The sequence below is a fragment of the Jaculus jaculus genome, chromosome 6, assembly GCF_020740685.1.
Source record: "Jaculus jaculus isolate mJacJac1 chromosome 6, mJacJac1.mat.Y.cur, whole genome shotgun sequence".
In the NCBI taxonomy this organism is placed as follows: Eukaryota; Metazoa; Chordata; class Mammalia; order Rodentia; family Dipodidae; genus Jaculus; species Jaculus jaculus.
Window position 1 is genome coordinate 2,553,152 of NC_059107.1, and position 20,126 is coordinate 2,573,277.

General features: G+C 40.9%; 1 protein-coding gene across 10 annotated transcripts in view; it reads right to left on the bottom strand.

Moving 5' to 3' along the window:
- The window catches only part of Rapgef6 (Rap guanine nucleotide exchange factor 6), a 209,664-nt gene that overhangs the window by 38,577 nt on the left and 150,961 nt on the right, over nt 1–20,126 (bottom strand). For 5 of the 10 annotated variants that reach the window (XM_004666588.2, XM_004666590.2, XM_004666586.2 and 2 more), the window contains 2 exons: nt 11,200–11,440; nt 5,533–5,916 (listed from right to left, as the gene is read on the bottom strand). In XM_004666588.2, the coding sequence (XP_004666645.1) occupies nt 5,533–5,916; nt 11,200–11,440 (625 nt within the window). Of the gene's footprint in view, nt 1–5,532; nt 5,917–11,199; nt 11,441–16,986; nt 17,002–20,126 lie in introns of all 10 variants that reach the window. The other 5 variants (XM_004666587.2, XM_004666589.2, XM_045152408.1 and 2 more) reach the window with 2 other exon arrangements.

Sequence of the window (20,126 nt, forward strand, 5' to 3'; positions counted from 1 at the left end):
GAAAGAGGCAGATAGAGAGAGTGAGATTGAGAATGGGCGCACCAGGGCTTCCAGCCACTGCAAACGAACTCCAGACGCGTGCGCCCCCTTGTGCATCTGGCTAACGTGGGTCCTGGGGAATCGAGCCTCGAACCAGGGTCCTTAGGCTTCACAGGCAAGCGCTTAACCGCTAAACCATCTCTCCAGCCCTTAACTTCTAATTTTTAGGTATGGAGTTAAGATGGGTTTGATACCTTTGTTTCTCAGAAATCACCCCAAAGATAAAACAGAAATGCAAACCTTATCCCTATTGATACTAAGATACATACTAAACTAGAATGGTTGCCAAAAATTAGCCAATGTCAGTTGGGTATGGTGGTACATGCCTTTAATCCTAGCACTTGGAAAGCAGAGGTAGGAGGATCACTGTGAGTTTGAGGCCAGCCTGGGACTACAGAGTGAGTTCCAATTCAGTCAGGGCTAAAGTGAGACCATACCATGAAGAAACAAACAAAAAAATTAGCCACAGTCTAATCTACAGCTCAGCGGTAGTGCTTGTCTAGATACCAGGACATCACAGAGGCTATGACTGGCTCAGGGACAGTGCTTGCCTAACATGTGCAATATCCTTGGTTCTATTCCTAAGACTACAAAAGAAAAAAAATACTAATTAAATTCAATATTCATTCCTAACTTGCAAATAAATTCGATTAAAAGTAATATTTGGCTTGAGAGGGCCAGTTGACTCATAAGATAAACATGTAAATGAGATGAAATGATTAAAGTTATAATTATTTGAGAGAAATAAGAACATCAGATTTCTTTTCTTTCTTTTTTTTTTGAGGTAGGGTCTCACTCTAGCCCAGTTTGATCTGGAACTCGCTACGTAGTCTCAGGGTGGCCTCAAACTCACAGTGATCCTCCTAAATCTGCCTCCCAAGTGCTGGGATGAAAGGCATGTGCCACCATGCCTGGCTAGAAAATCAGATTTCTAACTTAAAATTCCAAAAATATGAGCTGAAATTTATTAGAAACAGGAATGCTAATGTATGAAATCGATGTGTGTGCATTAGGATATTTAAGCAAGTGTTACAAATGGCTAGACAATATAAGGAAAACATTTTAGTAGCAAAAGATATTAAGAGTTCCAAAAAAAAAAAAAAAGTTTAAGGGAGCTCTGAAGAGATGGCTTAGTGGTTAAGGCACTTGCCTGAAAAGCCTAAGGACCCAGATTTGATTCTCCAGGTCCCACATGGGCCAGATGCAGATTGTGGCACATGCATCTGGAATTCGTTCGCAGTGACTAGAGGCCCTGCTGTGCCCATTCTCATACACTCTCTCCCTCCCCCTCTCTGTCTCTAATAAATAAACAAATCAGAAAAAAAACTGAAAAAAAAAAAAAAGTTCAAGAGACTTCTGGGAAAGATGGTGGAGTAGAGCCATGCCAAAGCAACCTAGGGGGGAATAAGCAGAAAAACAACAAAATACACTCTTCTACCAGAAAGAGAAGACATATAAGAAATTATCAACCACAGCAGAGAAGTAGGAGAGACCCAGAGCTTCTAGAGACCACAGAAGCAGGCAGCAGCGATGTGGGTCCACACAGCCACCAGGCTCTGCCTGAGCTGCAGAAGAAACCAGGTGAGGGATTTTCCACTCACACCATCCTCCTTACAAACTCAAGAAACCTGAAGGGGAAGACAACAAGGACCAGCTGAGGAAAGAGGATCGCAGGGACCAACCATGAAACTCTAGTATAACTTTAGGCACCCTGCCTGGCATCCCATCCCACAACCACCAGTGCCAGCACCCAGTGGAGACCTGGGGAAGGGAACTGAGCTACAAAGCACCCAGTACAGACAATCAGAGCAGTGACCCACAGACGCAGGCAGTGTGCTTGAGCCCACAGTGCAGGAAAGAAGGACCCACGCAGTCACACAGCACAGCTGGGACCAAAGTCATCCCAAAGGGTAACAAGCAGGGCTTACACCAGGTCTGTACCTGTCAGAAAGGCCTGCATCTTAAGTGCTAATTGCACCTTCCACAGGAGCAAATTAGATGTTAAATCTTATGGTCAGATTTGCCATTATTTTTTTTAAAAACATTTTTATTTATTTTTTGAAAAAAGGAAGCAGAGAGCGGTAGACAGAGAATGGGTACACCAGGGAATCCAGCCACTGCAAATGAACTCCAGATGCATATACCACCGTGTGCATCTATCCAGTTTACGTGGGTCCTGGGGAATTGAAACTAGATCCTTTGGCTTTGCAGGCATACATCTTAACCACTAACCCATCTCTCCAGCCCAAGATTTGCCATTCTTTTTTTTTTTTAATTTTTATTTTTGTAATTTTTGTTTATTTATTTGAGAGAGACAGAGAGGGACAGAAAGAAGCAGATAGGGAGAGGGAGAGAGAGTGGGCACACCAGGGCCTCCAGCCACTGCAAACGAACTCCAGACGCATGCACCCCCTTGTGCATCTGGCTAACGTGGGTCCTGGGGAGTCGAGCCTCGAACCGGGGTCCTTAGGCTTCACAGGCAAGCGTTTAACCACTAAACCATCTCTCCAGCCCAGATTTGCCATTCTTTTTTTTTTTTTTAAATTTTTTTATTTATTTGAGAGCGACAGACACAGAGAGAAAGACAGATAGAGGGAGAGAGAGAGAATGGGTGTGCCAGGGCTTCCAGCCTCTGCAAATGAACTCCAGACGCATGCGCCCCCTTGTGCATCTGGCTAACGTGGGACCTGGGGAACCAAGCCTTGAACCGGGGTACTTAGGCTTCACAGGCAAGTGCTTAACCGCTAAGCCATCTCTCCAGCCCCAGATTTGCCATTCTTAAATAAGCTATATTTTGGGGTTGTCACCTGTTGCTTCCTAATTTATAGTGCCTTTGTCTCTTCCTCTGTCATTTGTGGGGACAGGGTCTCACTCTGCCACAGGTTGACCTTTTACAGACCAGAAGTTCCGGCCTCCCAGTTGACAGGATTAAGGGCTTGGGGCAACACACAGCCCTTTGACTTTGTTAGACGATCTGTTTGTTTTAATATTCACTCTTACATAAATGCTGGTTTTGATGGAATGTGTATATTGTTCAGTTGAATTTTAGAATTTGCCTATATTTGCTCCATCCAGCCTACTAGAACAGCAGCAAACACAGCAGGCAAACCCAACACTTAGGTTCACTTTTGCTGTTACTGACAGTCATTTAAGAATCATACTTGGCACCTTAAGCTCCTACCTAGAAGATATAAACCGTAGATTTATATACCCAAGAATACTACAGATAATTAGGAAAGCCAAGCATCAAATTATCCCAAGATGGAAAATCTCTACATTATAATACAAGAAACACACACACAAAAAAATCAAGACTATATAATTCTACCAAAAATTATAGTCATCAGAAATGACCTCCAGTGAGGTCATTTAGATGAATGCCTGAGAAAGATTTCAAAAGGATGATTTTAACTATGTTCAAAGGAATCAAAGACAACAAAGGAAACCAATTTAATGAAACAAGGAGGTCAATACAAGACATGAGTAAGGAACTAGGAATGCTGAGGAAAAAAATCCAGAAATACTAGAAATGCAAAACATAGTAAGTCAAATAGAAAACTGTAGAAAGGCTTAACAGTGAAATGGAACAAAGAAAGATAGAATATCTAAATTAGAAGACACGGTGGTAGGTCCAATGTAGCCCAACAAAGAGAAAGGCAAATCATAGGAAGGCATGGATGGGAATTTCAAGACATTTGGAACACTGCGAAGAGATCAAACATAAGATTTCAGGGTTTAGTAGAAGAATTTTACTCCAAAGGCATAATAGATTTTTCAACAGAATCATAGAAGAAAAATTCCCCCAAATTGGGAAAGAACTGCCAATGCAGAAACAGGAAGCAAAACAGACAAAACCTCCCCTCACCATGTTAATAATTAAACTACCAAAAAAAATATATTGAAAGAAGTTAGAGAGAAAAAGCAAGTCCTGAGCTGGGTGTGGAGATGCACACCTTTAATCCCAGCATTTGGGTGGCAGAGGTAGGAGGATCACAGTTGAGTTCCAGGCCACCCTGAGATTACATAGTGAATTCCAGGTCAGCCTAGCCTACCTCAAAAAACAAAACAAAACAAATTACTTGCCTTAAGTGAAATCAAATCCTTTAAAAAATATATTTTATTTATTTTCAGGGGGGAGAGAGAGAAAAAGGCACACCAGGGCCTCGAGTTTCTGCAAATGAACTCCAGATGTATGTGCCACTTTGTGCATCTGGCTTTACGTGGGTACTGGGGAATCAAACCCAGGTCTTTAGGTTTTGTAGGCAAGCACCTTAACCGCTGAGCCATCTCTCCAGTCTTAAATCCAATCCTTTTGTTGATCATTTGTTTGCTGGGTGAGAATCAGAATATAAATTCCCTAAAATTGGCTTCTCATAATTGAGCAGACAGAAGGTAGTAGGGAGAGCTCATGTAAGCATGTTAGTTCTTAAATTTTTTTAAAAAACTTATTTATATATTTGAGAGAGAGAGAGAATGAATATGGGTATGCTAGGGCCTCTAGCTGCCACAAATAAAACTCTAGACATGTGCTACCTTGTGCATATGGCTTATGTGGGTACTGGGGAATCAAACCTGGGTCCTTTGCAGACAAGTGCCTTAACTGCTAGGCTTTCTCTCCAGGCTCTTGTTTGTTTTTGAGGTGGGGTCTCACTCTCTCCCAGGCTGGCCTGAAATTCACTCTGTAGCAGCAGTCTAGCTTAAAGACACAGTAAGTCTCTACCTAAGCCTCTCAAGTTCTGGGACTTTAGCATGCACCACCATACCTGGTTCACGTAAGCATTTATACATCCTGGGCTTACAAACTTGCTTGATAACAACACATCTTATAATACCATATGTAGGCTCTGGCAATCAGGAAGACATCCAATGACTGCTATTTCTAATTACTATTGCTAGATCAGAGATACCACAATGTAGTTTTCCAGTGTCAGTGAGATGTGCATTGTACAGAAGCCCGACTACCACACACCTGAATATGGTATGATCAGTGACACAGGGGAAAAGAAAATAGAAAGACACAACATAGGATAAATAAAAACAGAGAAAAAGCCAAATCCACCAGAATGGAAAAACATCTTCAATCTAACCATGCTGCATTAAAGACTTACCAAACTTAACTTTTCCTAGACATTTAATACCAGAGCAGAAAAAGCTTCATGTCTAGTATCATGAAAATACACACTCTCTCTGGCTGTCTTGTTAACCCTGTCTTAAATAAACAACAAAAAAATATGGCTGGAGGGATGGCTTAGCAGTTAAGGTGTTTACCTGCAAAGCCAAAGGACCCTGATTCAATTCCCTAGGACTCATGTTAGCCAGATGCATGAGGGGTTGCATGTGTCTGGAGTTCAGATGCACTGGCTAGAGGCCCTGGTACACCTATTCTCTCTCTCTCCACCCCCCCTTTCTCTCAAATAAATAAATAAAAACAAAATAAAAAAATATATGTAAAGAAACCCTACAAGATACTTGTACTTATTTGCACAAACTTACCTTATTATTGCGAACATGGAATTAAAGTTCTTGCATTCTCGACAGTGAAGTGCAATTTTAATGAAATGCTTAATTATCTTCATTCTTTTGAGCTGATTTGATTCCCTTAAAATCTCTGAGGCAACCCAGAATGTTTCTTGATTTACAATGTCCTCAAACTCTTTCAAATGAGTATTTCCTGTTTTGGAATCTAATTTAAAAAGGTCATCAATGTATTCAGTAGGTTCAATATTACGAAACAATTCGAAATCCCTCATGGACAGCTGGGTGGCCACCTCGATGGTGCTGAGCTGCAGCAGTGACAGCTGGCTTTCCCGCAGCAGCTCCTGAGCATCCTCGTCAGAACATAATGTTTCTGTTTCCATGTTATTTTTTAAATAATACCTAAGAGGGGAAAATTATAAATATGCTCATAAGTGAGATTACAGTTATAAGAACACTTTTTCAAAAATAGTATTTCACCATTGCCTTTGCCAAAAACATTAGAATATTTGCTTATAGATGAAATGAAAAAACAGCATTTTAAATAAGACCCTTTAAGAAGTTGTCCTGCTATCCTGACATTTGGCATTATTATAAAAAGTGAGGATAATGGTGATAAAATCTTGAAAGTAATCATAAAAAAAACCAGCAAGTGTGAATGGATGCATAGTTTAGGGAGTCAAAGCTCAGTCACGGCCAGGCCAGGATCCCTTCCCCTAAGTGGTTCATATCACGGAGTTGGGGCAACAATGACAAACTGACCAACATAGACAACAAAAGTGGGACCCCTGCACTCACTAACCCTCAACATGGTTCTGAAGTCTGCATCTGGTTTGTGGGAGGAATCTGGACATGTGAGACACAGAAATCTAGGATGCTGTAAGTATAGCTCAATGCCTTACTCTGATTAGAGCTCTGAAGATCAGAATGCTGACAGAAATGTAGGCAGTAAAGGTCATGTTCAAAAAGCTTCACATTGGAATAAGGATTCTATGGGCAACCAGATCAGAGGGCATGCAGGCTACATTCTAGCAGAGAACTTGGCTCCACCTACTGCATGCTCTGACTTTGTTGGAGGCCGAGTTTAGAGATAATGGGTTAGTAATGTTGGCAGAGGAGGTTTCAAAGCAATGTGTTGTTGAGGCTATAGCACAGCTACTGCCAGCAGCTTTCAGCCTGATTTACATTGAGAATCGAGACCAAAAATCAGAAAAGAAGCATGTGAAAATTTACAGTCGGCCAGAAAAGCTTAGTGAGGTTGGGGCTAAGGAAGGCATGGTTTCTTTTTCTTTTCTTTTTCTTTTTTTTTGAGGTAGGGTTTCACTCTAGCCCAGCCTGACCTGGAATTCAATATGAAGTCTCAGGGTGGCCTCAAACTCATGGCGATCCTCCTACCTCTGCCTCCCAAGTGCTGGGATTAAGGGCGTGTGCCACCATACCCAGCTTTTTTTTTTTTTTTTTGAGGTAGGGTTTCACTCTAGCCCAGGCTCACCTGGAATTCACTACTTAGTCTCACAGTGGCCTTGACCTCAGAGCCATCTCCTACACCTCTGCCTACCGAGTGCTGGGATTAAAGGCGTGCATATCCACATCCCAGCAAGGCATGGTTTCTGAGGGAATTACCATTATGGAGAAAGGAGATAAAGTACTTTGCATCAGGACAATAGGAAAATATCGAGGGCATCTTGGGAATTGGCCAGGCCTTACAAGACCATAAATGTGTGAAACTAATGAGCGAACGTATTTAAAAGACATTACAGCTGGACCTGATGATGCAAGCCTCTTATTTCCAAGTAATTGGGAGGCTGAGACAGAAAGATCCTGAGTTTAAGACCTGTCTGGTGAGACCCTGTCTCAAAACAACAACAAAAGCAAGGGTTAAGCTCAGTGGCAGAACATTTACTTGCCTAGCATGCTTAAAGCCCTAGGTTCAATCTTTAGAACTGTAAAAATGAAGAAACAATTTATAAATAAATGAAGAACAGAAAGACTCTCTCTTGGAAGAGGTACTGGGGTACCGCCCTAGTACAGGAAAACTGTTTATCCAGGATTTGCATTATTGTGCCTAGCCACCCAGGCACGCAGAAGCCACTGCGGGGTCAGTCTAGAGGGGCTCAGCTACTGCAGAAGCTGGCAGGAGACTGCAGCACTGTCTAGAGTTCCAGGTTCATGTAAACTTCTACCTGTGTTCATAGGAAGCTCTTGGAAACCAAGTAATGAATGGGCTGGTTTCTGAGAAAGTGATAGGTTGTGAAAGTGAAGCTGAAGATTCACTGAAGACCTCAATATGCTGGAGACGCCAGAACTTTGTTACCAAGGAAACCACAGACAAATGAGCCAGTTCCAGGGGAAAGCTGAGTGGGCTACAAACAGGAAGGCTACAGAGGGTGAGCGTGCTCAAGCACACTGGCGCTCATATGATAACACCATGTGTCCTAGAGGTTGGCATGGATCTAATGTTTGCCTTGTAGGGTTTTGGTCTTATTGTGGTTTGACTCTTCCTTGCTATACCTTAGTTCCCCCTTTTGGAATGAAAATAGTTATTCGGTGCCACTATTATCTTGTAATTCTAATTTGTGTTTTGTTTATAAAGGTTCACAGCTAAGAGGTTTTTCTAAGTCTCAGAAGAGGTTTTTATTTTAGACTTGGTGTGTGTGCAAACTGGGGACTGCTGAGACTTTGAGGATGAGCCTTTGGGGGTCAGGGGTGGAATGTATGGTTTGAATATGAAATGTCTCCCACATGCTGAGCTTGGCCCCCAGCTAGGAGGTGGTACTAGAGCAAGGAAGGGGACACAGCTAAAGGCAAGTCCTTGGGGCATACCTCTGAAGGTTATACCACGTCCCTAGTTCCATTCTCGCTGCTTCCTAACTGATATGCTCGGACCCACTTTTGCTCTGCTGTACACTCCTACCACAGTGGACTGTAAGCAAAATCAGTCCTCCTAAGCTGTTCACGTCAGGCATTTTGTGACAGCAATGAGAAACTAATACATCACTGGACAAATAGGTGGTGCAATGAAAGCATTTTTTAAAATTAATTAATTTATTTATTTGAGAGTGACAGACACAGAGAGAAAGACAGACAGAGGGAGAGAGAATGGGCGCGCCAGGGCTTCCAGCCTCTGCAAACAAACTCCAGATGCGTGCACCCCCTTGTGCATCTGGCTAACGTGGGACCTGGGGAACCGAGCCTCGAACCGGGGTCCTTAGGCTTCACAGGCAAGCGCTTAACCGCTAAGCCATCTCTCCAGCCCAATGAAAGCATTTTTTTCATGGACAGCATGAACTGATTCAGGCAAGGCAAGCACACAAATGGAGAATGTTTTAATTTCCATTCAGCAGTTACTGCTTTCTTCCTTCCCTTTCACCTGACCTAAAATTTTCAAATGAAGCAAGGAAGAATATACTCTGTAGATGGGAAACTCCTCCACTGGTGTTTTTTTCCTGTTATACTCCCATCCCAGCAAGTGCTATTGATCAGTACCTGCACAAAAGACCTTTAATTCCTGTTCTCTTTAGAATATTACTTTTATAGCACTTAAAAGCTGTAAGGCAGGCCCTGAACTATGTACTGCTGGAAATATATATAGCTGGAAGGGAAAACAGGCAATAGGCAATACTGCATCAAATGTAATTTTTACTCCATTTTAATAATACAATTTAAGTTAGGCTTATCATAGTTTTCATTTTTTACTGTCAAAGAACTACACTTATTTTGTCTTTATACTGTTTATAAGTATATGCAAAGGAATGAATAATGCAGTTGAGGCCATGATACAAGTAAAATTAAGTTTATAATTTTGTGTGGTGTGTACTGTGTATATATGAGTGTGTAGAGACCAGAAGACAATAGGTATCATTTTTTAAAAATTTTTTTGTTTTGAGAGCAACAAACAGAGAGAGAAAGAGGCGTGTAGAGAGAGAAATGGGTGCACCAGGGCCTCTAGCCACTGCAAACGAACTCCAGATGCATGTGCTACCTTACACTTTGTGCATCTGGCTTACGTGGGTCCTGGGGAATGGAGCCTCTAACTGGGATCCTTAGGCTTCACAGGCAAGCATTTAACCACTAAGCCTTCTCTCCAACCCCAAATAGGTATCCTTTTATAGCCATTCACATGATTCCCTGAAAGAGTTTCTCTCTCAACCTAGAACTTCTGTCAGTAATCCCCGAGATTCTTTGGTGTAGACTGGGGTTACTGTTGTGTGTGGCCATGCCCTGCTGAATTCTGAGGAGCTGAACTTAGTGGTCTTGTGCCCAAGAGGTCCTTATGCTTAAGTGACAAGTACTCTTAACCACTGAGCCATTGATCAGCCATATCTAATTTTGGTTTTGTTTTGTTTTCATTTTTTGAAGTAGGGTCTTGCTCTAGCCTAGGCTGATCTGTAATTCACTATGTAGTCTCAGGGTGGCCTTGAACTTGTGGTGATCCTACCTCTGCCTCCTGAGTGCTGGGATTAATGGCGTGCACCACCACACCTGGCTCATATCTTAACTTTTTTTTTTTTTTTTTTTCCCCGAGGTAGGGTCTCACTCTGCCCCACGCTGACCTGGAATTCATAATGTAGTTTAAGGGTGGCCTCAAACTCATGGTGATCCTACTTCTGCCTCCTGATTGCGGGGATTAAAGAAGTGTGCTACCATGCCCAGCAATGTCTAACATTTTTATAGCGCTTACTAATTCATGTAACTCTAACAAGGCTCTTGTGAGGTAGGTTCTATTATTATTACCACCGTTACAGATTAGAAATTTCAGGAGGAGGCTCTACAGAACTTGCCTAAAGTCACATAGCCAGAGGCAGTCTGGTTCCAGAGACTATGTTCTTATATCCACAATGCAGTCTGAGAGGCAGACCCAACTCACTCTTTCTTCACTGTCACCATGATGGGCCATCATTTTAAGGCTTACAAGTTTTGTGTTTTATGTGAAAAAGTGAGTCAAATGAAAAAGACCATTTTTAAAGAAAGTTACCTTAGAAAAGAACAAATGTCCAGATGTGGTGGTGCAACATCCTTAACCCCAGCACTCTGGAGGCAGAGGTCGGAGGACCGCCATGAGTTCGAGGCCAGCCTGAGACTACAGAGTGAATTCTAGATCAGCCTGGGCTATAGCGAGACCCAACTTTGAAAAACCAAACCAAACCAAACATGGACTAATGAAATAATCTTCTATAACATGAACTAACTTACAGAGCACACTTTCAAAATTTAAAATTTTGTACTGAACATCCATAAAAGGAAAGCTATTAGAAAAATAGTAAAAGTGTTTTTCTTTTGCTCAAACTATATCCTACTAATTTTAAGAACAAATTCACAGACCAATTCACATGTACATTCAGAAATAATAAAGGTTCAATCAGTCCCCTCCTTTGTAAAAAATAGGGATTAGAACACATTACAGGTCCCAAGACTTTGTGAGTGGGAATTATTAAATGTTCTATTAAGCTGGTTTCTCTTTCTTTCCACTTTATGGTAGCCTTAAGGGTGCCACAAGATTCTACTTACATAACTGTGGAGACCAGAAAAACTTAAAAAAGCAAAAAAAGAAAGAAATCCTACTTTAATTTCAGAACAAAACTCAGCAGAATAAAACGCGGTGTTACTGCCTGAAGTACCTATGTGAGCAGGGAGTTGTCAAGAGGTGCATTCTCAAACACACATTCAGTAATACACAATATTCACCTTCCGTTGAGCTGAATTCTATCAGCTAATTTGGAGAACTGGTCTGGAAGTCTTCTCTGCTTTATGACGCCCTCTGGAGTAACAGAGACTTCACAGAGAGAGTATGTGTCGGATGCACCGTTCAGACCAAATTCATGAGCGGCATGACAAACCACTTCTTTAGCCGTAGAGTCTTTACTGATGATGACGTAGCAGCTCTGCTGATCTGCTCTGAAAACTCTGATAACTTGATCAGGAATATCTATGTAAATACAAAGATTGATCTTACTATTTTCAAGAAAGTAACATTTAAACTCTTAAGAATAACAGCAATTTGTAGCACAAAGATCCTTCTAAACATTGAAGTAGGGCTGGAGAGAGAGCTGAGCACTAAAGCGCTTGCCTGTAAAGTCTAAGGACCCTGGTTCGATTCCCTAGTACCCACATAAAGCCAGGTGCACAAGGTGGCTTATGCATGTAGGATTTGCAGTGGCTAGAGGCCCCCGCATGCCCAGTCTCTCTCCCCCTCTTTTCTCACACCCACAAATATTTAGTAAATAAACACTGCCCATTCTCTCTCAAAAAAAGCATGTACCCAGCTTTTGTGTTTGTTAAGATAAGTTTTTGATACCCTCTATACTTTCTCCTACTGAATCACACTACTTACAGTACTCACTCTACTACAGAGTAGCACACATTTCCATAGGTGTTTTTTTTTTTTTTTTAATTGATTTTTGCTTTTTGATGTAGGGTCTCACTCTGGCCTAGGCTGACCTGTAACTAACTATGTAGTCTCAGGTTGGCCTTGAACTCACGGTGATCCTCCTACCTCTGCTTTCGAGTACTGGGATTAAAGGCATGTGCCATCACACCTGGTTTCTCTAGTTTTTATGTTAGATTTTAGTTTATCTGTAACAGGAAGGTCCTAAATGTCCATTTGGTTTAATATTTTGAGCTTTGTTATATGATTTATGCTATTGCCTCAGGATAATGTTGACATGATATACATGTGTAACTGATATCTCCATCATTTTCTTATCAAACTTGCTAAAGCTTCCAGAATAATCTTCACTATGACGACAGTGTAAGTAAAAAGTGTTATTATGATAGCATAAAGTGCTAAAGTTTTCCCTATTAAAAAAGAACGAGTATTTATAGATGAATCAATCCCACAACTATCCTCTATTTTCAAGAATGAGAACACAAAAAGAAACTAGTTCTTAGGACTAAAAGATTCAATTGACTATACAGGAAGGAACTCTAAGAAGGCTCTTCACTGTTAGATGATGGGTGCTCTGGGTCTGCAGTCGAGTTAGAAACAGAATAGGCCATCTACTCAGGGCTCTATTCTAAGGAAGATGCACCAAACTGCCTTTCCTTGATGGGTTCAAAGATCTGTCATCAAAAACCTCCTGTTCAGATTTTTTTCAAAGTTCTTATTTTTATTTATTAGGGACAGAACAGAGGAGAGAGAGAGAATGGGCACACTAGGGCCTCTAGCCACTGCAAACCAACTCCAGTTGCATGTGCCACCTTGTGTATCTGGCTAACTTGGGACTTGGAGAATCAAACCTGGGTTCTTAGACTTCACAGGCAAGCACCTTAACTTAATCTTTCGAGTGCTGTTATTAGTACCAGATACAAACTTTAAGGTTAGATAGCTTTATAATTCATCTGAATCAGAGATGTTTGACTTCTGCTAGAAAATTATTGTAAGCACATGGAAGGTCTGCTTTGCCAGGAGGAGCCTGAACAAAGTGGTTTCACTATTCCTTTTAGCTTTTGTTAAGTGTGTATAGGTGTGCAGGTGCAAAAGTGTGTGTATGTCTGTTGGAGGTTAGGAGACAATCTCTGGGTGTTGCTCCTCAGGTATGCTGTTCATCTCTGAGATGAGTCCCTCACTGGTCTGAAGTTCACCAATGCAGCTAAGACCCAGCTGGCCAGCAAGCCCCAGGGATTCCTCTGCCTCTGCTTTCCCAGCCCACAGACTACAGGTGTGCCATCATACCCACAACTCCTTTGGGGGTGCCAAGAACAAACTTGGGTGCTTCCTCGACTGAGCTATTTTCCAGGCCTCCTAAGCAAGTCCTTAAAAAAAGAAATCAAGGAACATACTTTATTACTTGCATTGCTGCCACCCTCTTTATGAGACTAGGCCTCAAGCTTCAGAACTGGATCTGTCTGCTACAGCTTTAGAGGCTGAGCTTCAGCAAAAGAGATACCTTGCAAGTATGGTGAGATGTCTTTATTCCTTCTGTAATTTTTCAGAGGGAATTATGCAGAGATAGGTTGGGGATCTACACCCACTTTACATTCTCTTTCCCAGCTGCTGTAACTCTTCTGGGGAAGAAACAGATACCTGTAGACACGGTGTTGAACGAGGTCACAAAGCTATATTCTGTTCAAGCCATATGCTCTCCAGGGTGAAAAGCAAATTGTTCTTAGTCATAGAGGGAGTGAGGCATAATAAATAAGTGCACCTAACACATTTCTGCAAATGGGATTATCCAAAGGAATTGTAAGACAAACCCTGATGAATGTGATCATGAATACCAACTTGGAAAACCAAGAGACATCAGAAGAAAAAAAAATTTTTTTCTCACTGATACCAGGGACAGTGTAATCTTTGTCCATTTAAGAATTGTTACATATATACTGTATACATCTTATTCATAAATACATTTGTTACCAGTGAGACAACATCCATGGCCAAATATAATATTTGGTACATGGCAAATGCATACATGTCCACTGATTAGATGAATAGTAAATATGAGGTCAGAATAAACTTGAATGGAAAATGAAAAATGATTTAATTTAATCATCTTAGATTTTAGTTATGAAACCAAAATGCACACAAAAAAGTTGTATTACAAAGGCAAACAAAGCAGATTGTTTTCTTTTTATTTTGGTGGTACTGGGGTTTGAACCTAAGAATTTGTGCAGTCTAGCCAAGCATTCTGCCACTGACCTGGGTCCCCAGCCCCAGAAAGATCTTTTAAAAGATCTCTGAAGTATTTATTCTTAAGCAGTCATATAATTTACAAACAGAATAAGAAAGCAAACTCCAGATAGGGCTGGAGAGATGGCTCAGCAGATAGAAGTGCTTGTTTACAAAGCTGCATAGCCTGGGTTTGATTCCCCGGTGTCCACATAAAGCCAGATGCACAAAACGGCACATGTGTTGTGAGTTCCATTTGCAGTGGTGGCAGCAAGCATTGAAACTCCCATTTTCTCTCTCTCCTTGCAAATAAATTAAAAGAAATTTAAAAAAGGAACTCCAGATACATGAGCATTGAACTAGAAATACACCTTCTAAAATGCTACTTACAGTCTTACATGTGTAAAGTAAAAACAACAAGTACTTTAAGGATGTTTTGACCTTGAGCTTATACTAAAAATGGGAACGCGCTTCAGGGTCTTTAAGGAGGTCTTAAAGAAAGGACTGCTCTTTCATTCTGCTTTGAGTTGCCGCCTGCTGAACAAGTGTTTAGGTTCCTTGCTATGCCAGTGGTGTCAGGTGATGAGGACGCAATGACAGTGAGGTGGCTCTGCTTTCAGGAAGGCGTTCAGGTAAGAGAACAAGTGTGGCCTGGAGAGATGGCTTAGCAAATTAAGGTACTTGCCTGCGAAGCCTAAGGATCCAGGTTTGATTCCCCAGGACCCACATAAGCCACATGCACAAGGTCCATTCTCTCTCTGTCTAGCTTCCTCTCCCTCCCCCTCAAATAAATAAGTAAAAATATTTTTTTTTAAAAAAAGAGAGAACAAGTGTTTCAACCAAGTAAGACAACATCTGTAGTGAGAGATGTCACAGAGATGAAGGGCAGCATGGAATGGCAAAGATCAAGGGCCAAGAGTGGATTCTCTTATATTTTACAGGCCAAAAGGCAAAAATCCATGATATTTTCTAGGAATTTATACAATGAGAAAAGAATTTTCAAAAAAATTTTATTGATAAAATTCAAGCAATATCAACAACACAAAACACATGGAGGTACACAAACACAAGAACTTAAGCAGCATGCAAGCGTCCATGAAGAGAACTAGTTGAACGAATTCTACCAAATATTTACCCATGTAAAGTCATACACACAAAGTGGCACATGTGTCTGATGACATTCCAATTCTCTATCAAATTAAACAAACAAAAGAGGGCTGGTGGTAGAGTACTTGCCTAATATGTATGTACAAGGTCCTAGGCTTCATCCTCATTGCTGTCAATTACCTTCTGGCTATGTATATAAGGTATATATAAAATTTACTTTGGTATAATCTTTACATGCAGATACAGAAAAGTATTCAAGGTATTTTGTTAAGTAAAATATGAGTGAAGGTGGGCATGGTGGCACATGCCTTTAATCCCAATACTCAGGAGGCAGAGGTAGGAGGTTGAGTCTGAGGCCGCCCGGAAAATACATAGTGTATTCCAGGTCAGCCTGAGCTAGAGTAAGACCCTACCTCAAAAAACCAAAATAACAAACAAACAACAACAAATACACACACACACACACACACACATGCTATATATGTGTATGGGGAAGAGTAACATTTAATTTGTGTTGCCAGGAATGACACATGTATTTTATGTGCAATGAAAATTTTGAAATGATGAGTGAGTAAATTAACTAACTTTGAAGAATAGAGGAATTTGCAACTTATCCATTCTTTATAGTTTGATTAAAAAGTAGTAAAAATAACTCAAGACTCTGAATGTAGACTGAGTTTGTTAAATAAATCTAGTGGAGGCTGGGGAGATGGCCTGTGGTTAAAGTCTCTTGCTTGTAACATCTGACTGCCTGGGTTCAATTCCCCAGCCACCTATGTGAAGCCGGCCAGGCATTCATTTGCACCAACACGAGACCCTGACATGCTTTTATACACACACTCACTCACTCTTTCTCCCCGCCAATACATAAATAAAAATAATTTAGCCTTTAATCCCAGCACTCAGGAGGCAGAGGTAGGAGGATTGCAGTAAGTTCACCTGAGACTACATAGTGAATTTCAAGCTCAGCCTGAGCTGGAGTAAGACCTTACCTTGAAAAGTGAAAGAAAAAAACAAAAAAGATAGGTAAACAGTTCTATATGAAAACACAGGGGAAAAAAAATCATATTTGGGCTGGAGAGATGGCTTACTGGTTAAGACATTTGCTTGCAAAGCCAAAGGATCCTGGTTCAATTCTCCAGGATTCACGTAAACCAGATACACAAGGGGGTGCATGCAGTTGGAGTTTGTTTGCAGTGGCTGGAGGCCCTGCTGTGCCTATTCTCTCCCTCTCTCTCAAATAAATAAATAAAATATATTTAAAAATAAGATTTAAATTCCTTTTACTCATACTTCAAATTCTTTTTGTGTGTGTGGGGCTTAATTCAAGCAGTCTCATACAGCCCAGGCTGTCCTTGAATTCACTATGTAGCTGAATATGACCTAGAACTTCTTAATCTCCTGCCTCCACCTCCCAAGTGCTGGGACTACAGGCATCTACCACTACACCTGATTTATGTGGACTTCCTGTATTCCAGGAAAGCATTCTACCCACTGAAATACATCCTCTGCTCCACACTGTGGATTCTTTAAACTCTATCTTAGGTCAAACCTTTAATAAATGTTTTACAAGTTATACAGTAGCATATATACCCTTACTCTACATGAAGATAAAAACACACAGTCAAAGAAAATGACTAAAAGGACACCATCTTGTAAGTGGAAATAAAATCTGCTTCCTATTTCATTCAATTCTGCATGTGACTTTTTGAACATACAGATGACACAGAAACATGATAAAAGAATACCAAGATACTTACAGTAAAAACCAACTGCTGCAGGCAGTAAAAATAAAAGCAAAATCATAGAAAGTCAGCCATCAAAAACAAACTTTAACATTCTCTAGTTTTGCCTACAACTTGACTTTGAGTTTATAAGAACTTTACACACATAGAATAGACATACAGCTGAGCTCAACTGATAAAACTGACAAAGCTCTGAGCTGGAGAGACAGCTTGGCGGTTGAGGAACTTGCTTGCAAAGCCTAAGGACCCAGGTTCAATTTCCCAGTACCCACATAAGCCAGATGCACAAGGTGGCACATGCGTCTGGAGTTTGTTTGCAGTGACTGGAGGCCCTGACACACCCATTCACTCTGTCTCTGTCTGCCTCTTGCTCTCTCTGCCTCTCTCTCAAATAAATAAACTACAAATATGTATTTAAAAAAACTGATAAAGCTCAAATAAAAGGAGACTACTGATGCAAGGGTGTAACAACAGAAAAATATGATGCACAGTTAATGTTGGTGCTACTGTGTGAAGTAAGGAGATGAGTCTGGAAATAAGACAGTATTTTGTTTCAACATGAATATTTCAACATAAATGCAAGTGACAAAGAGACAGAAGGCTTTCACAAAGTTACAGGTTTTGGGATCTCAAGATATTAACTCATACCCTGGATATCTATGACACGTGTGCTCAGCTGCATTATTGACAGAGGCACATGGTGCAGACAGAGACTTCTCAGATTTTCTCAACAGGTTTTTCAAAAGCATCCTCAAGTCCTTTCAATGTTTTTTCAGATGACAGCTGTGCAATCAGTCTCACAGCATGATGGGAAACACCTTTTTCAGGTCTGAATTTCAGCTTTATAGGGTGGCACAATTTACATGTTTATTAGTGTGTGGGGTTGTTTTCAGTGCATGCATGTATGTATGCAAATGTGGAAGCCACAGAATTCAGGGGTTTTCCTATCATTCTTTCACCTTATTTCTCTGAGCCAGTCTTTTACTGAACCTGCAGCTATCATTTCCAGTGGGTCTTCCTCTGCCCTCCTTAAGACTGGAGCTACAGGTATGCATGGCTACACCAGGCTTTCTGCAAGGGTGCTGGTGGTCAAATCTCAGTTCTTCATGGAACATGCCATCTTCCCAACCCACTTCTAAATTTTAGTAATTTCAGCTTGTTCTCCTACCTAAATCGTCACTTTACTACTAACCTCTCTTCTTTTCCTCGATCCCACTTCTTATTCACTCAGTCCCACAAATCTACGAATCATGTGTTCCTTCTACATGTTTTCACAAAAGCATGCAAATTTCAATTGTGGTTTGGGAGTGTTAAAATATTTTATTTGTGAATTTTCTACACAGTGTAAGAAATACCAGTATAAAACACTTACATACAAACACAGAAATGAATTTCTATTCTACCACAGGACAAATATAGGAGAGAAAATGAAAATGTGCTGAAAAAGGACAGAGTGACTCTACAGCAGGGAAAGGGGAATTGTGCTTCTCAGATCAGGAGAGAAATAAGAAATAGTTCACTACATATATAGAGACCCCTAGAACTTAGCAAAGCACATAGACACACACAGCCCTGACGGTATGGGACTCTTTCAAGACAGGATGAAGCACTGGTGGGAGGGCGTCAGAACGGAAGGCTGACGGAGGAAGTTTACCCCATCAGCACTTGTTCAGCTTGGCAGTGGCCTTTCTTTTCTGTCTCACAAACTAAACATAGTCCTTCCTGAGTGACATCATCCTTTCATATAAACACTTAACTTTAAATATTGCCAACAATATTTATATTAACTATTATTTTTCTTTTTTGGGTTTTTCGAAGTAGGGTCTCACTCTAGCCCAGGCTGACCTGGAATTCACTATGTAGTCTCAGGATGGCCTTGAACTCACCATGATCCTCCTACCTCTGCCTCCCGAGTACTGGGATTAAAGGTGTGTGCCACCATGCCTGGCTCCTTATACTAACTTCTAATCCAGCAGCTGGAGTGATTTCTCTCATGATAGAATCCTCACATGTGGGCACAAGAAATTTCTAGGTCAAGTAAAGATTCACTCAAACCTCTATATAGACTATATAGCCATATAGACTAGCTGACTAGATTTAGGAGTAACCCCTAGTGGTTAAGTGAAACTGCAGTAAAAAGAAACCATGGACACAATGATTGTTACTAAGCTGTTGTTATTTCTTGGAGTTTTTACTTATATTTGTATGTAATTATGTTTCCTTCCTTTTTATGCTAAGTTGAATCAAACACACACTCATTTTTGTGAAAATTTTTTCCTTTCTCTTCATTCAACTTAATTATATAGCTCAGTTTTAATCTTATGTGTCTTTTATTAAAAGCCACTTAAAATGTTTTCAAGTGATGGATATATAATCAATTCTGTAAAATGTATGACATTTTACATCATATAGTTATTTGGCAATTTCTGCCACTGGGCACCAATAAATGCAAAATAACCATCTCCTGACGTTTTGAACAACCATGAAAAAGATGCTGTGACACTTTGATAACAATTCATGACAAAAACAATCTTAGCTTCAGATGTTGAGAGAAAAATCAGTGCTTTTAGAAAGTTACTAGGACAGTTTGGGCAGAAGTACCCTATGACTGTAGATAATGGTGCAACCAGAAGGCAGAGATTATTATTAGAAAAATTTCAGCGCCAGGAATGTTGGTACTCACTTCCAGTGAGCTGATGGCCAGGGAGGCCCCTGATGCACTCCAAATATTATAGGCCACTGCCAAGGCTCTTAGTTGCTTATCAGAATTAGATGGTAAGGCCCTATTGCTTGGGCTGCAGGACACTGAGACATCAAGCTGGAGCTGAGCAGAAACCTCCTCCCTGTTGACTAGCTGTTAGGATGCTGGAAAGACCAATGCACTATGCAGCATACAGCCTTTTGGGAGAAAGAGGACATCAGGTGCTAAATAGTAGTAGACCTAGCAAGTCTTTGGCTGGCCAGTCAGACAAATGTGCCAACTGGTATAATCAATAGTGACATGTCTGTCTGGGGGGAAACCAACTGCCCTTTAATTGGATTTGAGGCCTGCTCCAAAGGAAGGAATACATGCCTGGTACTGAAAACCTCGTCAAAGCCTATGGCTAGGGATGTCATAGCCCTAGAGGAGTAAAAACTACTGTTGTCTGGCTAAA